The sequence below is a fragment of the Ovis aries genome, chromosome 4, assembly GCF_016772045.2.
Source record: "Ovis aries strain OAR_USU_Benz2616 breed Rambouillet chromosome 4, ARS-UI_Ramb_v3.0, whole genome shotgun sequence".
NCBI classification, from domain to species: Eukaryota; Metazoa; Chordata; class Mammalia; order Artiodactyla; family Bovidae; genus Ovis; species Ovis aries.
Window position 1 is genome coordinate 116204354 of NC_056057.1, and position 18325 is coordinate 116222678.

Genomic DNA, 18325 nt, shown 5'->3' on the forward strand with positions numbered 1-18325 from the left:
CACACAGCAAGTCTGGAAGAGCTGCTTCCAAAAAAAATCAGAGGACTGAATTTAACAATAAAAATAGACTTTAAACAAGGGAATGAAACACCAGGAAGATTTTTCACTTTGGCCTTGAAAACATCCTAAAAAGAAACCAGTTACCCTTCTTTACCCAACCACAGAAAGAGTCTGTTTAGCCTGAGTTATGAACTTACATCTGAAAAGAGAGAGAAGCAAGTTGACTACATCCACAGGCCAGTCACTCAGAAACGGTAGACCAGCCTGTTGGTTTAGTTCAAACGCTCATTGGTTTCTGAGTTGAGACCGGAACGCTAACAGAGACTCAGGCAGCTTATATAGATGTAAAATATTTTATTTGTAAATGGTGATCTTCTAAATCTGTGTCCACAAATTCCAAAACCCATAACACTCTGTATACTTCAAAAAATTCAATTTTTGCCAACATTAGATACTATTATACAGAACAGAAAACAAAACAAAAACCCGGGAGGACAAATACTGGTAGGATGTCAGAATATTGTACAAGAGAAGAAAAATATTCAAGAAACAAATTTCATACAGCTATTTATCAAGAGAAAAATATATACAATTGATTTATTCTGTAAGATAAAAATACATCATGCCATATACATTACAAGTTCAGAACTGCATCACTGGGTATACCAACAGCTTACAGTCCACTTGAATTGTGCACACAGAAACTTCATTTTATACTCAGCCTGTGAAGTGTCAGTACCAGAATTTTAAGTACAAAATAAAAAGCTAACCTGGTTCAAAATGCTGATTAAGTTTCTACAAGCAAACACAAAACTGTGTGTGTGTGTTTTAATTAAGGAAATGTAAACAAACAGTTCATACAAACACATCTTAAAATTACATCTTCCGAAACCCTATTGCCGGGGTCCCGCAGCTGCAAGCAGTCACATCTCTCCTTTTTTTTTTTTTTTTTCTTCAAATTTTTGTGTTAAATAAACTAGAGAGTTAAATTTGAGTTCCTGCTACATGATCCTAGTATGTTTACACGATTTTTGTTTTGTGTGTGGCTTGAAACAAAGTTCTAATCAAAACTACTTTTGCTGAAGAAAAATTCAGCTTCCATTTGGGGTTGTTTTTAAGCAGTTATTCACAGTTATCACAAATTGTAAAAGCACAAAAAACCTGACTGAAGAAGTAGGGATGCAACAATATAATGTGAAAAAATTAGTTTAAGTTACCAAAACGGCTATAAAAGTTGTAGTCATAGCATACACTCCGTTCTATCAGAAGCAAGGTGTATAAAACAAGTAAGTACTAATAGACTGTCGTTTCCAAAAAGCCCCAAACACTCTAGGTGGAAATTTTGGTTATTACATAATTATAATGGCATATTTAATAACAAAATTATATTGTAACATCCCTATGAACATTTTATAAGCACCCGAGCTGCTGCAGAGCCTGGTAGCATTTGGTCAATAACTATTTTTATACTGTATTTTTTTTTCTCAAAATATTTACATGTTTGTACAAAGTAACAGGGTTTGTTAGTTTTGCAGGTAACAGCAGCAGCTTGGCTTTCTTCTAACTTTTATTTAAAAATAGCTTCATTCACTTATTCAATAATAAATACAAAAAGTTTCTCTTATTTTACAGAAATCAAAAACTACAATAAACTGACTCATGGAATCAAGTATTTAAATGTATTTTAGTGCAAGTTATTGTCCCTTAGCTCTATTCCTAAGGAAGTCATTTCAGTACATTCCTTGTTCAGTGGTGTCTACTTTAGTTTAAAAACTCTTAAGTCAGAGGGCCTGCCCCTTTCTAGATAAGGCCGTGGCCAGCACTTCGGACATCTCCCTCTCGCTGGTGATCTCAGTCTTACATTCATAGGAAGGCCCCGCCCTGGGGCAGGGCAGCCGTCGGCTCTTTGCCCCAGTAAAAGTTTCTCCTTAGTGAGACTCAAGAAACAAGAGGAAACAAAACCCACCCACAGAAAGAAAAAAGGAAGGAAAAGGAAAAAAAAAAAGTGCTGGACCATTCTGTAAATCGTCGACCTCGGCAGCTCAGGTCAAGTGGCCTCGGTCGGCTTCCTCCTGGTGCTCCTAAGGTAACTCAAGGACCGAGGAAATCAGGACTCCTAGGAGCTACTTTTCAAAAAAGTCATAAAACAGAAAACAAAAACCTCTTTTCTGTCTGCGAAATTCCAACGGCGCGTGGACTCGCTTCTCTCGGGACGAGCCGCCCTCCGAGGCGCGGGGTCGCGTCAGTTCATCCACTTGCGGCAGTTCACGGCTCCACAGTGACAGGGGATCTTGTGCTGGTCGTCCTCAAAGTCAAACTTATAGTCATAGCACAGCTGCCCGCCAAAGACACACAGTGAGAGGCCGCTCCCCCGTCCTCGGCGCCCCGGGGCCCGCGGGGAGCTGCTGGCTGCGCCGGGCCGGGCCCCCCGCTTCCCGGGACCTCCCCGGCCTGCGTCTCCCCGCGTGGGAAGCCCTGTCGTCAGAGCGGCTGGGCGCCTGCCGGACGGCCTCCCCCTGGACCCTGAGCCCAGGATGGACAGGCCGGGCGCCACCGCACAGGAAGCAGCCCTCCCGCCCCGAGGGGCGCCCTGCGGTCCTGGGGGGCTCCCCCTCCTCGCGGCACTCCCACCGTCCACAGCTCTTCCCTGAGGACTCAGGGCGGCTCCCTTACAGAAACAATGAGGCAGAGGCTTGGGCGCCGTCAAGGGGCCCCCCGACAACTCGAGCAGGGTTGGGGGCAAGGCCAGGTGGGGGGGCCTCCGCTGTCCCCGGGCCACGCTGCCTGCTCGGGGGCGGCAGGCTCGGGGCCTCAAATGGGTTCTTCCACGTCCAGTTAGTGAGATGTGCAAGACGAGCCTTGCGTCAACTCGATTTAAAAATGTACGTTCCAGTAAGATGACCCCAAAATACAAGCGTCCTCTCAGGGCAGGGCTGGAAGCTCCAACCGAGTGGAGACCCTCGGGTTCCTCACCCCCATAAAGAGGGGAGGCCCCCACAGAACCCGCCCCGCCGGGCAGCCCCAAGACGCGCTCATCACGGCTGTGACCAAGCCGCGGAATATCGACGCGGTGACGGAGGCTGATGGCCATCCTCACGGGTGACACGCGGAGGGAAGGGACGACTAACGGAGGAGCCAAACTCCAGAAACCTGCTTGCAAAGAGCCCGGGAGCGGGGACTGGTCTGGAGTGCGTACGAGCACCGGGGCCACCCCGCCACCAGTGCCGTGACCTGAGCGCCATCAGCTCGGCGCCAGGGGCGGGAGGGGTGAGCGCCGCAGGGGCGGGGCCTCAGGCGGGGCGGGGCCTCAGGCGGGGCGGGGCGGGGCTTACCTCTTCTCCTTTCTGGATTCTCCGACTGGAGCTGATGATGATCTTGTGGCCGCGCTCGAAGGTCACCACCTCCGCCACGCAGTTGGGCGCACACGAGTGGTTGATGTACCTGCAGGCCGCAGTCCAGAGATGGCTCACGTCCAACACTGGGCGGGCCCTTCCCACCTGCCCGCTCACAGCACGCGCGCCCACGGACACAGACAGCGGAGCGGCTGCAGGACCTCAGCGCCCCGGCCGGCCAAGGAGCCCGGCCCTGGCAGTGAACGTCCTGACCCCAGACCACCAGGGAATTCCCAAACGTACGGGAAGAATGTAAAGTAAAAACTCTTGCTGTGGCTGAAGGGCCCCCCACCCTGGCCCCCGCCTCACCTGGCAGGTCCTCCCGTGAGCGTGGCGTCGATCACGTGGTCACTGTCCATGCGGAACATGTACACGCCTCGGTTCTGAAAGAGAAAGTGCTCAGCACCTGCCTGTGCCCAGGCCGGGAGTGCCCGTCGCCCTGAACCGAAGCAACACCTGGCAGGTCGCCTGTGATGCCAGGCTCACTGATCCCATTACGGCCTCGCAGACGGTAACGCCGACGGAAAAACTGGGGAAAATAGGAGACTATCCAGGCGTGGTTTCTAGGGTCACAGCCAGCCCAGGCCCCAGGCGCCCAAAGGCTCAGGAGGACGCGAGCTCACCTGGGACTCGTAGAGCTTCTCCTTCCTGTTGGCGACCTCGTTCCGGATGATGGTCCCGATGTACTCGATGACCATGGTGTGCTTCTCGATGTCCCGGGCAGCGTACAGGCCCAGCCCCTGCGGAAACGCGCGCACGCCTCAGAGCCACTGGCTTCCAGCAACAGGCCTGCGTGCTCCTTCAGGCAAAGGCCCTGCCCTCAGTCCCAGCAGACGCCCCAGGAAGACCCCACCTGAAGTCATGTGGCCTCTGCACAGACTTCACTCTCATCTGAACCCGTAACACTGGACTTGTCTTTAATTTTTCCACCTAAAGTCATGGTATCACTCCCTCGTTTGTCTTTTTTTTTTACACTAAACCCTGAGGGCATTTTTACAAAGTGTTTCTATCTGGCCATCTTTTCTGGTGGGCTTCCCTGGTGGCTCAGCTGGTAAAGAATCTGCCTGCAATACGGGAGACCAGGGTTTGATCCCTGGCTTGGGAAGATCCCCTGGAGAAAGGAAAAGGCTACCCACTCCAATATCTCATGGACTGGAGAATCTCATGGACTGTATATGTATAGTCCATGGGGTCGCAGAGTCGGACACGACTAAGTGACTTTTACACATCTTCTCCCGTTCGTGATTATCACACCCAGATCCCACCAACTAAACAGGCTAATGGCTTCTGCTATTAATTTTATCCCACTGTGATTTCTAAAAGGACATAACAAACTTATGAAGCAGGAACAGGGCTAACTGTAAGGGACTATTACAATGTGAGTTTCTGCATTCTCAACTAAACCGACCAGAAGACCCCCCCTCCCAGCCCCCCCCACACCCCCTGCCGGACACAGTCCTTGTCAAGTACCATCTGGGAATAGACGGTACGGGGGCTGTTATTGGGAGACTTTGGGGTGAGAATTAACTTCTGAAAAGAAATACTCATGCGGTTTGTGTGTTCAATTCCAGGTGTGACTCCAATGTGACAAAGCAGGATATACAGAAAGAATCTGCATGGAGGTGAGTACAGCTCAGTGTAAGAGACCAGAAGGTCACTGGAAATGAACTGAGAATCCAAACAGCCAGGCACACGTGAACACTTCGTGAAGGAGCTTGGTAGTATTGAAATTCAGTTTAACATGGATGGGTTATGTATTACTAAATGGTGCCCCCACAACTGGTTATTCAACAGAAGAAAAAAAAAAATGTCTTAAAACAAAAAATGAAATCACTGAAAGAAAAAGAACCTAAGAAACTACACATGCAGTCTGCAGTCTTAACCAAGGGAGAGGCCATGGGAAATTATATCTGCTGACTGTATAAACAGCAATACTCCTAGAGTAAAAAACATTCCACACTTACTGAGGTATTTTCCCCTAAAAAACATCTTTTGCCAAATAGTACAAGTTCTTATAAATTGAAAAATGGACAGAGGATATGGATATGCAATGCAGTTCACAGCAAGCAAACATAAATGGAAACCCCCAAAAGGTTGCAACTGAGGTGACAACACCAGTCTGTGCTTAACAGGCTGGCAAAAATATAAAAGCGTCCTAACACTTCAAAATGGGAAAACAAGAAAAAGTTTCGTACTCTGCAGGAGAAGAGCATACAATTACAGCCTGTTTAGAAAGCAGGCAATGTCTACAAAAATGAAAAGTACATGTATTTCTATGCAAAAATCTCATTTGGGAGCACACACTCCACAGAAGTTACATGGGTATCTGTACAAGTCCTGACGGCAATGCTGTTTCAGGAAAGAACTCCAAACACAAGAAATGCTCGGCATTAGTGCAATGGTTTAACCAATCACAGCTCGTCGATTTCACAGAAAGGAAGAGCCACTGAAGAATGAATTGGAGCTAGACGTGTCTGAATACTGGCAAGAGACCCTGCCTTCCCACACGCACACAGACACGTATGTGCTGTTAAGACAGCAGCATGGGGAAAAACAGGGTCTTTCGCAGGTTGTTAGCATGAGGACCTGGGAGGTGGACGGAAAGGAGGTGACAGAGGAGGAAAAAAAAAGGCGAGCAATTACCAAGAGCCCTCAAAAAAGATGACGGACTGAACACAGGCGGTTAAAAACCCTTCACACAACCGGGAAAGAAACCAACACTGAGGAGCAGGAAGGCAGCATGAACGAGCCATTTGGAAACATCTTAAACGGAGAAGCCACTGAGCAGAGGAGGATGCTGGCGTGGCCGGAAGCGGAAGTCGAGCACTGTCGGCCCCAGGAGCCGAGACACGCTCCTTCAGAGATGAGAAAGAGCGCGTGCGTCTGTAACACGCAAACAAAGTGCCAGAGGAAAAGACAAAGAGGAGAAGGTGCAGACACCACGCAGAGGCATCTCAGGGTCAGGACGAGGAACCCCAAGACAAGGCCACGCAGAGGCATCTCAGGGTCAGGACGAGGAACCCCAAGACAAGGCCATGCAGAGATCAGAGCTGAGACGGAGTCTTCTCTGGCGGCATGAGGACCATCAAGGGGCCCACCTGGGGGGCCAGACTCGGAAGACCAGGGACCACAAACCTGCAACCTGGGCAGAGCCTCAGGTGATGCTCCTGCTCGGGGGCTGGGCCCCGATCTCAGGGACCCAGTATTTGTGTAGAGAGAAACAGAGGCAGGACTTTGCAGAAGAATCAGCACAGAAACATTTCTTAGACTCATGGCCACACTGCTTCAGGCTGAAAGGACTCACCACTGGGGAAAGCAACGGGCCCACTTTGCTAAAACACTGAAACAGTGAGTCAGAAGAAGATCTTAAAAGTTTCCACATGAAGAACATGGATAAACAGCGTGTGAAAGCCACCTTCTACCTGAGGGACCAGCATGGCTTGTGACTGGGACTGCACAGGAGGGGCGGGCAGGCCTGCATGGTGCCCACAGGTGAGGCGGTCAGAGCAGGGCAGCAGAGCTGGGGTGGGTCAGAGCAAACCTCAGAGAGAGAAAGGCAACAGACCCCGACGATGCTGTGGGTCTGTGCACTGAGGCCGACGCACAGAACTAGCAGTGGTACCCTCACTCAGCAACACGAGGAGCCTGGGGGAGGACCTGGGTCCCCGGACCCACCTCGGCGAGTGTGACCTGCCCCGGCGAGCGTGACCTGGGTCCGGGGACCCGCCTCAGCGTGACATGGGTCGCCTCGGAAGTGTGACATGGGTCCCAGGACCCGCCTCAGCGAGTGTGACCCAGGTCCTGAGACCCACCTCAGGAAGTGTGACCTGGGTAAACTTGAATGCCTATTAGCCTCAAGACAGTTTTACCTGTTCCACAACCTACCCCAATACACGATGATTTCATGAAAAGAAGGCTTTCAAAATTGGGCACCTTTGGAAAACATTTTCATTTGTATTTTTCACAAGCAACTTTACCCCTAGTGAGCTTGCCACGGCTGCCGTGCAGGGAGAATACAACGCTCCCTGCCTCCGATGGGGTCTCAGCACAATGTAAAAACGTGTTCAGAGGCCAGCTCCCACTTGGGGAAGAACAGCGTCTGCGTCCTGAGACCGCAGATGGAGTGGCTAGTGCCCAGGCCTCATACAACACTGCCCGACAGGGTGTCTCCCTCCACGGCCTGCAGCCTCCTGGCTCGCACGCTGGACACCCCTCTCTCCCCGAGAGTGCCCCGCCCGCCTCTCGCCATCCTGGACATGCAGCCCCCGCTCACCTGAATCCGGGACCGGGCCAGGTACACGTTGGACTTCCACTCAGTCTTCATCTTCCGGTACTGCGACGACTTGGAGTGGACGAACTGCTTGCTGTAGGGCGCGCTCAGCTCCCCGGTGACGGTGCTCTGGAAGGACTTGGAGGTGCTGGTGCTGTTCAGGGTGTGAGGCCTGTGGACGGCGGACGCCGACAGGGAGAACACAAGGGGGACTGAAGGCGTCTCCGGGTGGGCCCAGCGGGTCCAGCTGGTGCTGACAGGCACACACACGGGGAACCGCCGCGCGAGCCGCGCGGCCAGGCCGCAGCGAGCCGCAGACACAGCCAGGGACAGCGGGGTTTGTAAGCAGCAGACGCGCCAAGCACAGACACCACTAGCAGGCCTGGAAACCCCGGGCTGCACTATGTGAAGTCAAAACAAAATACCTTAACACAAACCTCTTGGCATGGGCACTCATTTTAGGTTCGGACCGGGCACAACCTGTGGGGTTGACGGCCAGCGGCAGCTCCATGAGGGGGTTCCGGCCGTACCGGAAGGTGTAGTTTTCACATGCCTCAACCCCAGGGAGCTGGAGAGAAGCAGAGACAGACAGACAGGTAACTCATGTGATCAAGACTGCAGGCAAGACAGACCCGCCACAGCACGCCCCAAACAACTCTGTGAAGACAACGTGTCGATGTTTTCAGGATGCCGGCAATATGAGGCTCTGTGCAGACAGAAGCCGCCGCCCTCGGAGCCCGACTGTGGTGAGCTCACTGCGGCCAGGTCCGGGGAGTCAGGGTGACCTGAGGGCGGCTCGCAGGATCACCTGCGTCACAGGCCTTTTCTGCAGCCTGTCTCCTGTGGACCCTGCCCGTGAGAGGCGTGACAGAGGCCCAGCACCTGGGGAGGGTGCGGCCGAAGCAAGCGGTGGCTTCCGGGGTGTCCTCTCTGCTCCACAGAAAGCCCGTCAATGACTTTCTTGAAAATAATGCCTTACTAGCTACACAGTTTTCCACGAGCATTGTGTATAAACTCACTATTGCACGTGTGTGACATGCAGGCGTCAGGGACTCAGGGCTCATGAAATCCAGCCACATGCTAGTGACCAACCTGGGCCTTGGTGGGAGAGTGGATGTGAATGCCAGGCACCAACCTGCCGCCCCGCAGGAGCAGGGCCTCACCCCACCGCACGGCTGACACCCAGCCCCACAGACCCTGAGCCCTGTGACCTGCCCTCGCACATCAACACGGACACAGGAGCGACTCACGAAGGCCTGTTTTCTCTCAGGCAGGAGCTCATCACCGGCCAACCCACTCCCTGGAAGTGTGGGGACCGTGACCACCCCACCCGGCGTTAGGGGACGCGTGTGGCGGGACAGGAGGGCAGCCCCGCACTCACTGACTCGGCGATCCGTGCCACTGCAGAGACGGTCAGGCCGAACAGGTCCTCCCCTTTTAGATAGGCTGGGAAAAGCTGCAGCATTTCAGATTTTTTCCTTACACAGGCCACAGGCTCCAAAATTTTATCCCAAACACCTACATTTGGACAAAAAGATATTTTCTAATAACAAACTTGCTCTCAGGTAAAGAGGAAAAAGGATGCCATATCAAAACAAAGGCAAAATGAAGACCCACTGCTCACAAAGACTCACCAGATCCAAGTAAAGCCCATGGGCAAGTTATCACCTGCTTATCGGATGGCAGTAGTTTTTAATTAAAGACTTTTTATAAAGTTTTGGGGGAAAAAACACGCTACATTCAGAGAATTAAACAATAAAGCTGGAAAGTAAAGTCTAACATAACTGAAATTCATGCTGGCCATGCAGCGTATCAGATTTTCAAGCGATTAATCCACTTAAGTAACACCTGCAGATAGATCCTTTCCTCTCAGAGTTAAGTCAAAATCTGAAATTGATATTTCATTGGAATTATCTTTGGAGCATTTTCTCTTAAAAGAAAAAACCAAACTACTAAACTTACTTAAAAAAGCAGTTCTGCACCACTTTCTACATCAATAAAAACAACAATCTAGGCTTAACTAACCTAGAGGCCAAAATTAAGCGACTGATTTCTGGCTCTAAATTTAGCATCTGATGCTCCTGAGATAAGAATCTGTACAATATGCTTTATTTTTTCCCACATTCTAGGTGATGTTAAGAGGGTCCCTAAGGTGACAAGCAACCTCTACCTAGAAGTCACTCTATCTATCTAATACACCGTTGGCATTTCTAAGTACACCCTGATGTGAGGAAGTCTAGCAAGCGTGTAGCAAAGACAAGGGGGGCACACGAGGAAGCCGAGACCCGCGTTTGTCAGTGGAGAGCCGCCCTGCTGCCTGGACACACAGCCACGAGCAGACCCCGGGGAGCACTGCGGCGAACCCTTCCCTGGCCTCAGGCTGCAGGGATGCGCCTGACCTTTGGGCGAGGTGTCGCTCAGGACGAGGTCCTCGTGGCCCTGCTCCACGACCCTGATGAGGAACACAGGGCGGCCGTCCTGCTCCTCGATGGAGCAGAGGTAGCGGCAGCGGCGGTTGGCGTAGCGTGTGCTCCAGTACAGCCGGCTGGCCTCGTAGCCTACGGGGAAGAGCGCCGTGGGCGAGTGGAAGGCCGGCATCTGCTGCGGGAGCAGCTGGCCGATGGCGTGGAAGACGAGGCTGCCCACGCGGAAGGTGTGCTCGCGCTCGCCGCGCTGCACGATGCTGGCGATCTGCCGCACCTCGTCGCGCTGCACGTACACCCTCCTGAAGACGGCGAAGTAGCTCAGCTCCTGCTCGTGCAGGCCCTTTGGTTTGTGCATGGGACAAAGCATAGTTTTATCTTTAAAAAACATGCATTGTGCTTTAATGGCGCAAGTGAAGTGGTAAATGTTGGTGCAGCGGAACCGGTGACAGCCACCGGTGGCCCCCGTCTTGTGGCAGAAGACGCACTTCATCTGCAGGCCCCTCCGCAGGGCCAGCTCCACGTTGATCAGGGCGCCAGCCTGGGTCTCATAGACCTCCGTGGACCACAGTGCACAGTTCAGGTGGACCCACAGGTCCAGGTCGAGGTTGAGCAGCCTCGCCGGCCCGTCCGTCAGCCCGTCGCCCTCTTCGTGGCAGAAGCAGCACTTGCGGTAGTCTTTGGGCACAGGGTCAGGCTTCAGGGAGGTGCCCAGCTTCTTCAGAAACTCATCGATCTCCTCCTCGCAGGGGGGCTGGAAGGCCCCCTTGGGGACCACGATGTGGATGCTCCACTTCCTCCACTTCATCCCTCTCCACTTCTTAGGGATCGGCCTGCAGTCTTCAAACCCACCGTGGACAGTTCTCAGCCGAGGCTTTAACTTGACTGTGACCTTAAGCTCATCAGGCTTTGCCTCCACTTTGGCCGCTTCAAAAGCAGGAGGGAAAGAGATGGGAGGGGACGCCGGGGGTGAGGCTCTCTCCTGGAGCTGTGGTAGGCAGCGCACGTCTAGCGAGGAGATGTTGTTGTTGTACTGATGTGGCGCTTTGGGAGGCAGCTCTCTTACAGGTGACTGCGGCAACGAAGGAGCGGATTCCTGCGCAATTGAGAAAAACAATAAAAGAGTCATTCCAAAGCTCCAAAAGCAATTCTGCCTAAAGCAAGCAGCCAGGCAGCAGTTCTAACAGCGTGTGTGGGTCTGTAAGCGAGTGGTGAGGAAGCACGCACAGCAGACGTCGAAAATGAGCGCCCACCGCACCACACGCACCTAACAAGTATTGACTGGGGTGGGGAGGGGGCGGGGGGAAGGGTTTCTCTACAAAGACCTAACTCTGGAGAACATTCTGCGCTTAAACCGTCATGGATCCTCCCGTTTCAAATCATCATAAAGCCTGAAAACTCAGTGTTGCCACAGGAGTGAATATAATTTACACAATGAAACAGCATTCCTTGTGAAACCAAATGAGAACTTACTCTTCTATGAGCTTGCCCCACCCTTTGAAATTCCTCTTTGTTAATCCTAGGCTTAATAAATGGGCATAAATGTGAAAGATAGGGAAGATGTCCCCATCAGTAAGTCGTATTTAACTTTTTCTCAGAGGCTGCCTGGCTCCCACTGAGCCACTGAAGGGGCTGAGCTGAGATAGAAGCCCGGTTAGTTTCTCTTTAAAGTATCATAAACGAATCAACAGCAAACGAATCAACAGCAAACCTGCAGGATCCCCCCATCCAGCACCATTCTGAAAAACAGAGAAGCCTCACTGAAAATCCAGCAGCAGGCAGGCGCTGTATACTGACCTAAGCAACTATCTGGTGAATAAATCAACTTCTCCCTTATAGGCTCATGTATTTTGCAGTCTAAATTTATTTGGCACTTAGCTTGAATTTAATTACACCAGGCACTGCTGCTGGTTAGAAAACTAGACTGGTCTGACCGAGACAGTCTGCATCTCACCTTGCTTTCTGAGGTTTTCGCTTGTGCAGTTGATGAATAGAGAATAAAGCAGTTGTTACTACAGAAGACGATGTCCCTCTCCACTCTGCCGGGGCCGTCTCGGGAGCCCTGGAAAGCAAAGAGAAGGGTGTGGCAGCTCAGCAAGTCGGAACTCAACAGAGAGGAGATCACACAGAGCAGTTTCTGCTGCTGTTCTTAAGTGAAGCCGAAAAGTAGCTACAAACCAATATTTAGCATAGAATAATTTAGCCACAGAGAAAAACATTAACAAACTCTCCATATTTCACTCTGTTTAAAAATATGTGCTTCTCCTAGGGCCCTGCAGAACAGGCTGCTGTAGCTACAAGCACACGAGACATACGCCAACGCCACTTCCAGGAGGAGGCATCCACAGGGCCGTCAACGGGCTCCTCTGGACGTGGGAGAGGGCAGCGCCCAGGACATGGTGGGGCGGGGAGGGAACACCCGAGTACCTGGTTCACAAAGGCCAGATCTCTGGCCGACTTCCTCACGCCGCTGCCCAGGATGACCACCTTGCAGTGACAGCACCACTGGGGCCTGAGTGCCGCGCGCGCTGAGACGCCGCGGCCGGCATCCTTGTATCCACAGAGACCTGGGGACAGAGTGCGCGTCAGCAACAAGCGCCAGCAGCACGGGGCGTGCGGCACGGCGCCCGTCCACCGGGCGCGGCACGCGGCTCCAGGCCTTCAGTGAGAGCCGTCTTCTCGGCAGTGGTTGCGGGGCGTCTGCTCTGTGCAGGACACTGGGGGACGAGGAAAGGAAGCTCTCCTCACATGGCTGGACACAGGGCTGGGAGAAGCGCAGAAGGAACCTGGGACACACACGTCATCTCCAGTCTACGTGTGAACCCTGGACACACGCGTGTCATCTCCGGTCTACGTGTGAACCCTGGACACATGCGTGTCAACTCTGGTCTACGTGTGAACCCTGGACACACGCTTGCCATCTCCGGTCTACGTGTGAACCGTGGACACACGCTTGCCATCTCCGGTCTATGTTGTGAACCGTGGACACACATGTCATCTCCGGTCTACGTGTGAACCCTGGACACACACGTGTCATCTCTGGTCTATGTGTGAACCCTGGACACACGCATGTCATCTCCGGTCTACGAGTGAAGTGAGTCGGGAGGGAGAGTGCTTCTGCTTGTAGGTGAAGATGACACGAAATGTCTCATGGAAAGTGAAGAGGCTCACACACCAGGGTCTTATGTGAGTGCAACAGGAAAGTTACAGAGAGACAGAGATTCCGGGGCTAAGATAAAAACTGGTCAGGACCCGGATTAGAAGGCCCGAGGCCCCGCAGAGTGCAGCACTCGTGTGGCTGCGGAGGGTCACGGGGAGAAGCAGGGCGGGCCTGAGTGACCAAGGGGCCGGAGCTGAGGACTCAGCCTCTCCCAGGGAGGCCCGAGCGCGGCTGGGCTCCGGCGGCAGGCGAGCGCGAGCAAGACACAGCAGCACGATCAGCGACGAGACGAGGGGCGTGGGGCGAGGCTGGGGGCGGGGGCCTTGCTCGGCTGAGGCAAGGGCCACCCCTCTCGGCGGCGGGGATGGTGCTGGCAGGCCTGCGGCAGAGAAAGGCCTGGAGACAGCGCGGGAGCGATGGGAAAGGACACAGAGGGGACAGCCTGTCTGCACCCTGGGTGCAGGGGAAGTGGGCAGGGGGGGGGGGTGAACAAGTCTGGGGGCGCAATGAGCACCCCGCTGACGCAGGCTCTAACGCAGCCCCGGGCACCACAGGTCAGGTCACCACAGAAGGCAGAACACACGGGGGTTAATCCACCGAGGACCGGCCGGCGTGTGACCTGTTATTCGCTAAGACCGAAGTGAGATTGCAGAGGAGGAGCGTGACTTTGGTGTCAAGAGCGTTTCGAGTTAGTGACACGTAAACCAGCTCACCATTGCTTGCCGGAGGGAGCGGCGTGCTAGGCTGCTTCAGGTGGAAAGAGCTGGCTAGCCTGGGAGGGCGCGCAGATCCTGGTGGAGGCCCACGAAGAAATACACGCTGTCGATACTCCAAACCTGGGTTTACTCTGTGGCTACTGACCAAACCCACGGATGGAACATCTGGAGCATTACTAACCTCGTAGCTGTTAGGGATCCGAACATGGAGGAGGTCGGAAAATGCAGCCACAACACTGCTAATGTTCTAGAACAAAGGCAAACACTGCGTTACCGCCCAGAGGAACAGAGGACACCGTGGGAATACTCACGCTGGGACAAACACATACACTGCGAGCAAACCCAGCCATTCTTGTTCAGACCTGAGAGTCTCAGGAGGAGGAAGGGTTGCGATGGGCCAATATCCAAACAAAGCTCTCATAAACAGAGGTCCTCGCACAGGGGCTCCAATTAATGTTAAGCATCCATCAGAGCATTAAACTGTTTTAGATGTTTTAGCACAAGCAATGAGCGGATAATAAGCCTTGTCATGGTTTTTGCAGCTGGTCAGAAGCTTCGTTCAAGTGGACTCTTGCAGCTCTGGGCAGAAGTCTGCCATAATCTACAAGAACACACCACTATTTTCTGTTGACAACCAAAACACCCCGTCAGTGACTATGAGCTTGGCTGCCAACAAAACGCCTTCAAGAATTAACAGAGTCCTCAGAAATGTACTAATGTCTGATACGGGAACTGGAACACATTCATAGCTGATGAGAAAGTTCCTCACTGCTTAACTGTGTGAAAACAGTCATCAAAAGGCTGCTCTCTAAGGAGTGTTCCACGTACACACAGACACTCTAAGGAGTGCTCCACATACCCACATACACTCTAAGGAGTGCTCCACATACCCACATACACTCTAAGGAGTGCTCCGTGTACACACACACACTCTAAGGAGTGCTCCACATACCCACATACACTCTAAGGAATGCTCCGCCTACACACACTCTCTAAGGAGTGCTCCGCGTACACACACACACTCTAAGGAGTGCTCCGCGTACACACACACACTCTAAGGAGTGCTCCGCGTACACACACACACTCTAAGGAGTGCTCCACGTATACACACACACTCTAAGGAGTGCTCCACGTACACACTCTAAGGAGTGCTCCACGTACACACACACTCTAAGGAGTGCTCCGCGTACACACACACACTCTAAGGAGTGCTCCGCGTACACACAGACACTCTCTAAGGAGTGCTCCGTGTACACACACACACACTCCAAGGAGTACTCCACATAACCACATACACTCTAAGGACTGCTCCGCGTACACACAGACACTCTCTAAGGAGTGCTCCACATACACAGACACTCTCTAAGCAGTGCTCTGCGTACACACACTCAGGAGTGCTCCGTGTACACACAGACACTCTCTAATGAGTGCTCCGCATACACACAGACTAAGGAGTGCTCCGCGTACACAGACACTCTCTAAGCAATGCTCTGCATACACACACACACTCTAAGGAGTGCTCCACGTACACAGACACTCTCTAAGGAGTGCTCCGTGTACACACACACACACTCCAAGGAGTACTCCACATAACCACATACACTCTAAGGACTGCTCCGCGTACACACACACTCTAAGGAGTGCTCCGTGTACACAGACACTCTAAGGAGTGCTCCGCGTACACACAGACACTAAGGAGTGCTCCGTGTACACACACTCAGGAGTGCTCCGCGTATACACAGACACTCTCTAAGGAGTGCTCCACATGCACAGACACTCTCTAAGCAGTGCTCTACGTACACACACACACTCTAAGGGGTGCTCCACGTATACACACACTAAGGAGTGCTCCGTGTACACAGACACTCTAAGGAGTGCTCCGCATACACACAGACACTAAGGAGTGCTCCGCATACACACAGACACTAAGGAGTGCTCCGCGTACACACAGACACTCTCTAAGGAGTGCTCCACATGCACAGACACTCTCTAAGCAGTGCTCTGCGCACACACACACACTCTAAGGGGTGCTCCACGTACACAGACACTCTCTAAGGAGTGCTCCGTGTACACACACACACACTCCAAGGAGTACTCCACATAACCACATACACTCTAAGGAGTGCTCCGTGTACACACACTCAGGAGTGCTCCGCGTACACACAGACACTCTCTAATGAGTGCTCCGCGTACACAGACACTCTAAGGAGTACTCCACATAACCACATACACTCTAAGGACTGCTCCGCGTACACACATACTCTAAGGAGTGCTCCGTGTACACAGACACTCTAAGGAGTGCTCCGCATACACACAGACACTCTCTAAGGAGTGCTCCATGTACACAGACACTCTCTAAGCAGTGCTCGGCGTACACACACACACTCTAAAGAGTGCTCCGCGCACACACAGACACTGAGGAGTGCTCCATCTATACATTCTTTAGTAAAACAACGAGAGCTCTGACTTCACCCGCCCTTTCTGTCTGGCTTCGGCTGAGACCGGCCCACCGCGCTCGCAGCAGCGGGCATGTGGGGGTGGCTCAGCCAGCCCTAGCCTGGTGCTGCTCTGCAGGCCATGCAGCCAGCCCACCTTTACCTCAGCAGCTGCAGGGTGCAGGGTGATTGCCACAGATATCAGACCCGACCTGGGACCATTTGGGGATGAGCCAAAAGGTGACGTGAAAAATAAAGTGCCTGGCTCAGTTTTGATATCATTCCTTCTGGATTCCAAGCCTTAAAAAAACAGCAAGGACAAGCTGCGTGTTAAGCCTTTTCTAGACTCAGGCAGTAGCCCACCCTCCCCCACACCGGGTGCCCCTACCTCTGCCGGCGTTGCTGGGAAGGATGGGGATGATGGGGGACGGCACGGGCTCCGGGGGCTCCTCTTTGACTAGCGACAGGTCCGGGTACCTGCTCACTTCCATCCCAACCACGCTCTCAGGGGAGGATGAGGGGACAAAGCTGTCAGGGCTGTCCCGCTCTCCCCCGTGCTCCTGCACCCTGAGAGGAGGGGAAACACGTGTGGGCATATGGGCACATCCACCGCGAGGGCTTCCCGCAGCGGCCCCGCCTGTCCACGCCTGTGACCTCACTGTGACTGCACAGCGACAGTAACATAAGAAGCCACAGATTCAGTTCGGACCAAACAGGAATTCCCTTGGAAAAAAATAAATGTGTTGAACTATGAAGTAACTGAAGTACATGTCTTCTGACTAAAGCTTCAGCATCCAAGTTTAAACAGCTGGCAAAGGAGGAAGATGCTGCATCTGTAATTCAGCACAGACAGAAGGCTCCCAGCCCTGCAGGGTCTCAGCCCAGCAAGACGTGTGTAGGAAGAGGGGCAAGTGCGTCCCCCACGCGGCCAGTCTCAGGGCAGACAGCTCTCCCACAGCTGCAGCTGACTTAGAGAGGGGAAGGGTGAGAACCTGAAGGCCTCAGGCTTCAGAGGCCTGTATTTTTCTTAATGGATAAAGTTAAAGTGAAAAAAACAGAAGAGATGAGACCAGAAGCTAAAGGTTACCAAGGCAACTGGGGCTGGAAGGCGATGTGTCCTGGGCTAAACGTGGCAGGGCAGCCTGAGAGCCTGGGGTCTCACCCAACCCTGAGCAGACACCTTTGTGCTGAAGGAGGTGGTTTAAGCAGCGTTTAACACGGGACCCAGGAGAGGGTCCCTGAACAACCAGGGTGGGCACTATACACGCACACCTGGGAAGCTGCCCACCACACAGCGCCTGACTCACGACTCACACAAAGCCAGCAGTGAGGTGCAGGAGGAAGAGGCCTGGGTCCTAACTCTGGACAAGGCCTCCCAGTCAGCCCACAGCTTTCTCATTAATAAAGCAGAGGAACTTCAGCTTGGACAATGATCTTTGGAATACTGTGCATGTCCCACAGCTTTACTGTCTATTTGATTATTTGCTGAATTTCCTGTATCAGGAGATTTCTAAAATGTACAAATTCTATTTAATCATAAGAATGTTTTATAACGGATACATTCTGAAGAAAATTACTCACCAAATTTTACCTTTTAAATGTCTTTACATGCCTTTCCTATAGACGTTATGCTATATACAAACATAAATAACGTTTCCTAATAAATGAAATAACTAACAGGTATCTGAGAGCAAGGAACGCCTACCTTAATTCCTCCTGGTTGTTATGGGGCGGAGTTGGGAGTGAGGCGGGGACGTCCACCGTTTCGGGGCCTTGAGCAACCGCTCTGGCCAGCAAGTCATCCTGTGGTCTGAACGGCAGCTGAAACCCTTTAGATCCTAGGCTTTTGGTAACTGGAAAAGTAAAAACACAAACCCCTCAAGTACGTTCAGCTGAACCGATGGATGGGAAGAACCCCACAATGTGACC

General features: G+C 52.5%; 1 protein-coding gene across 22 annotated transcripts in view; it reads right to left on the bottom strand.

Annotated features, from left to right (window-relative positions):
- Nucleotides 1-339: 339 nt before the first annotated feature.
- The window catches only part of KMT2C (lysine methyltransferase 2C), a 257448-nt gene continuing 239462 nt past the window's right edge, over nt 340-18325 (bottom strand). For 18 of the 22 annotated variants that reach the window (XM_060415213.1, XM_042249047.1, XM_027969041.2 and 15 more), the window contains 14 exons: nt 18102-18249; nt 16785-16963; nt 16560-16696; nt 13959-14208; nt 12513-12652; nt 12040-12147; nt 10062-11181; nt 9044-9180; nt 8088-8230; nt 7666-7834; nt 4016-4132; nt 3702-3775; nt 3333-3441; nt 340-2335 (listed from right to left, as the gene is read on the bottom strand). In XM_060415213.1, the coding sequence (XP_060271196.1) occupies nt 2243-2335; nt 3333-3441; nt 3702-3775; nt 4016-4132; nt 7666-7834; nt 8088-8230; nt 9044-9180; nt 10062-11181; nt 12040-12147; nt 12513-12652; nt 13959-14208; nt 16560-16696; nt 16785-16963; nt 18102-18249 (2924 nt within the window). In that variant the 3' untranslated portion in view covers nt 340-2242. Of the gene's footprint in view, nt 2336-3332; nt 3442-3701; nt 3776-4015; nt 4133-7665; nt 7835-8087; nt 8231-9043; nt 9181-10061; nt 11182-12039; nt 12148-12512; nt 12653-13958; nt 14209-16559; nt 16697-16784; nt 16964-18101; nt 18250-18325 lie in introns of those variants that run through there. The other 4 variants (XM_060415214.1, XM_060415211.1, XM_027969042.2 and 1 more) reach the window with 2 other exon arrangements.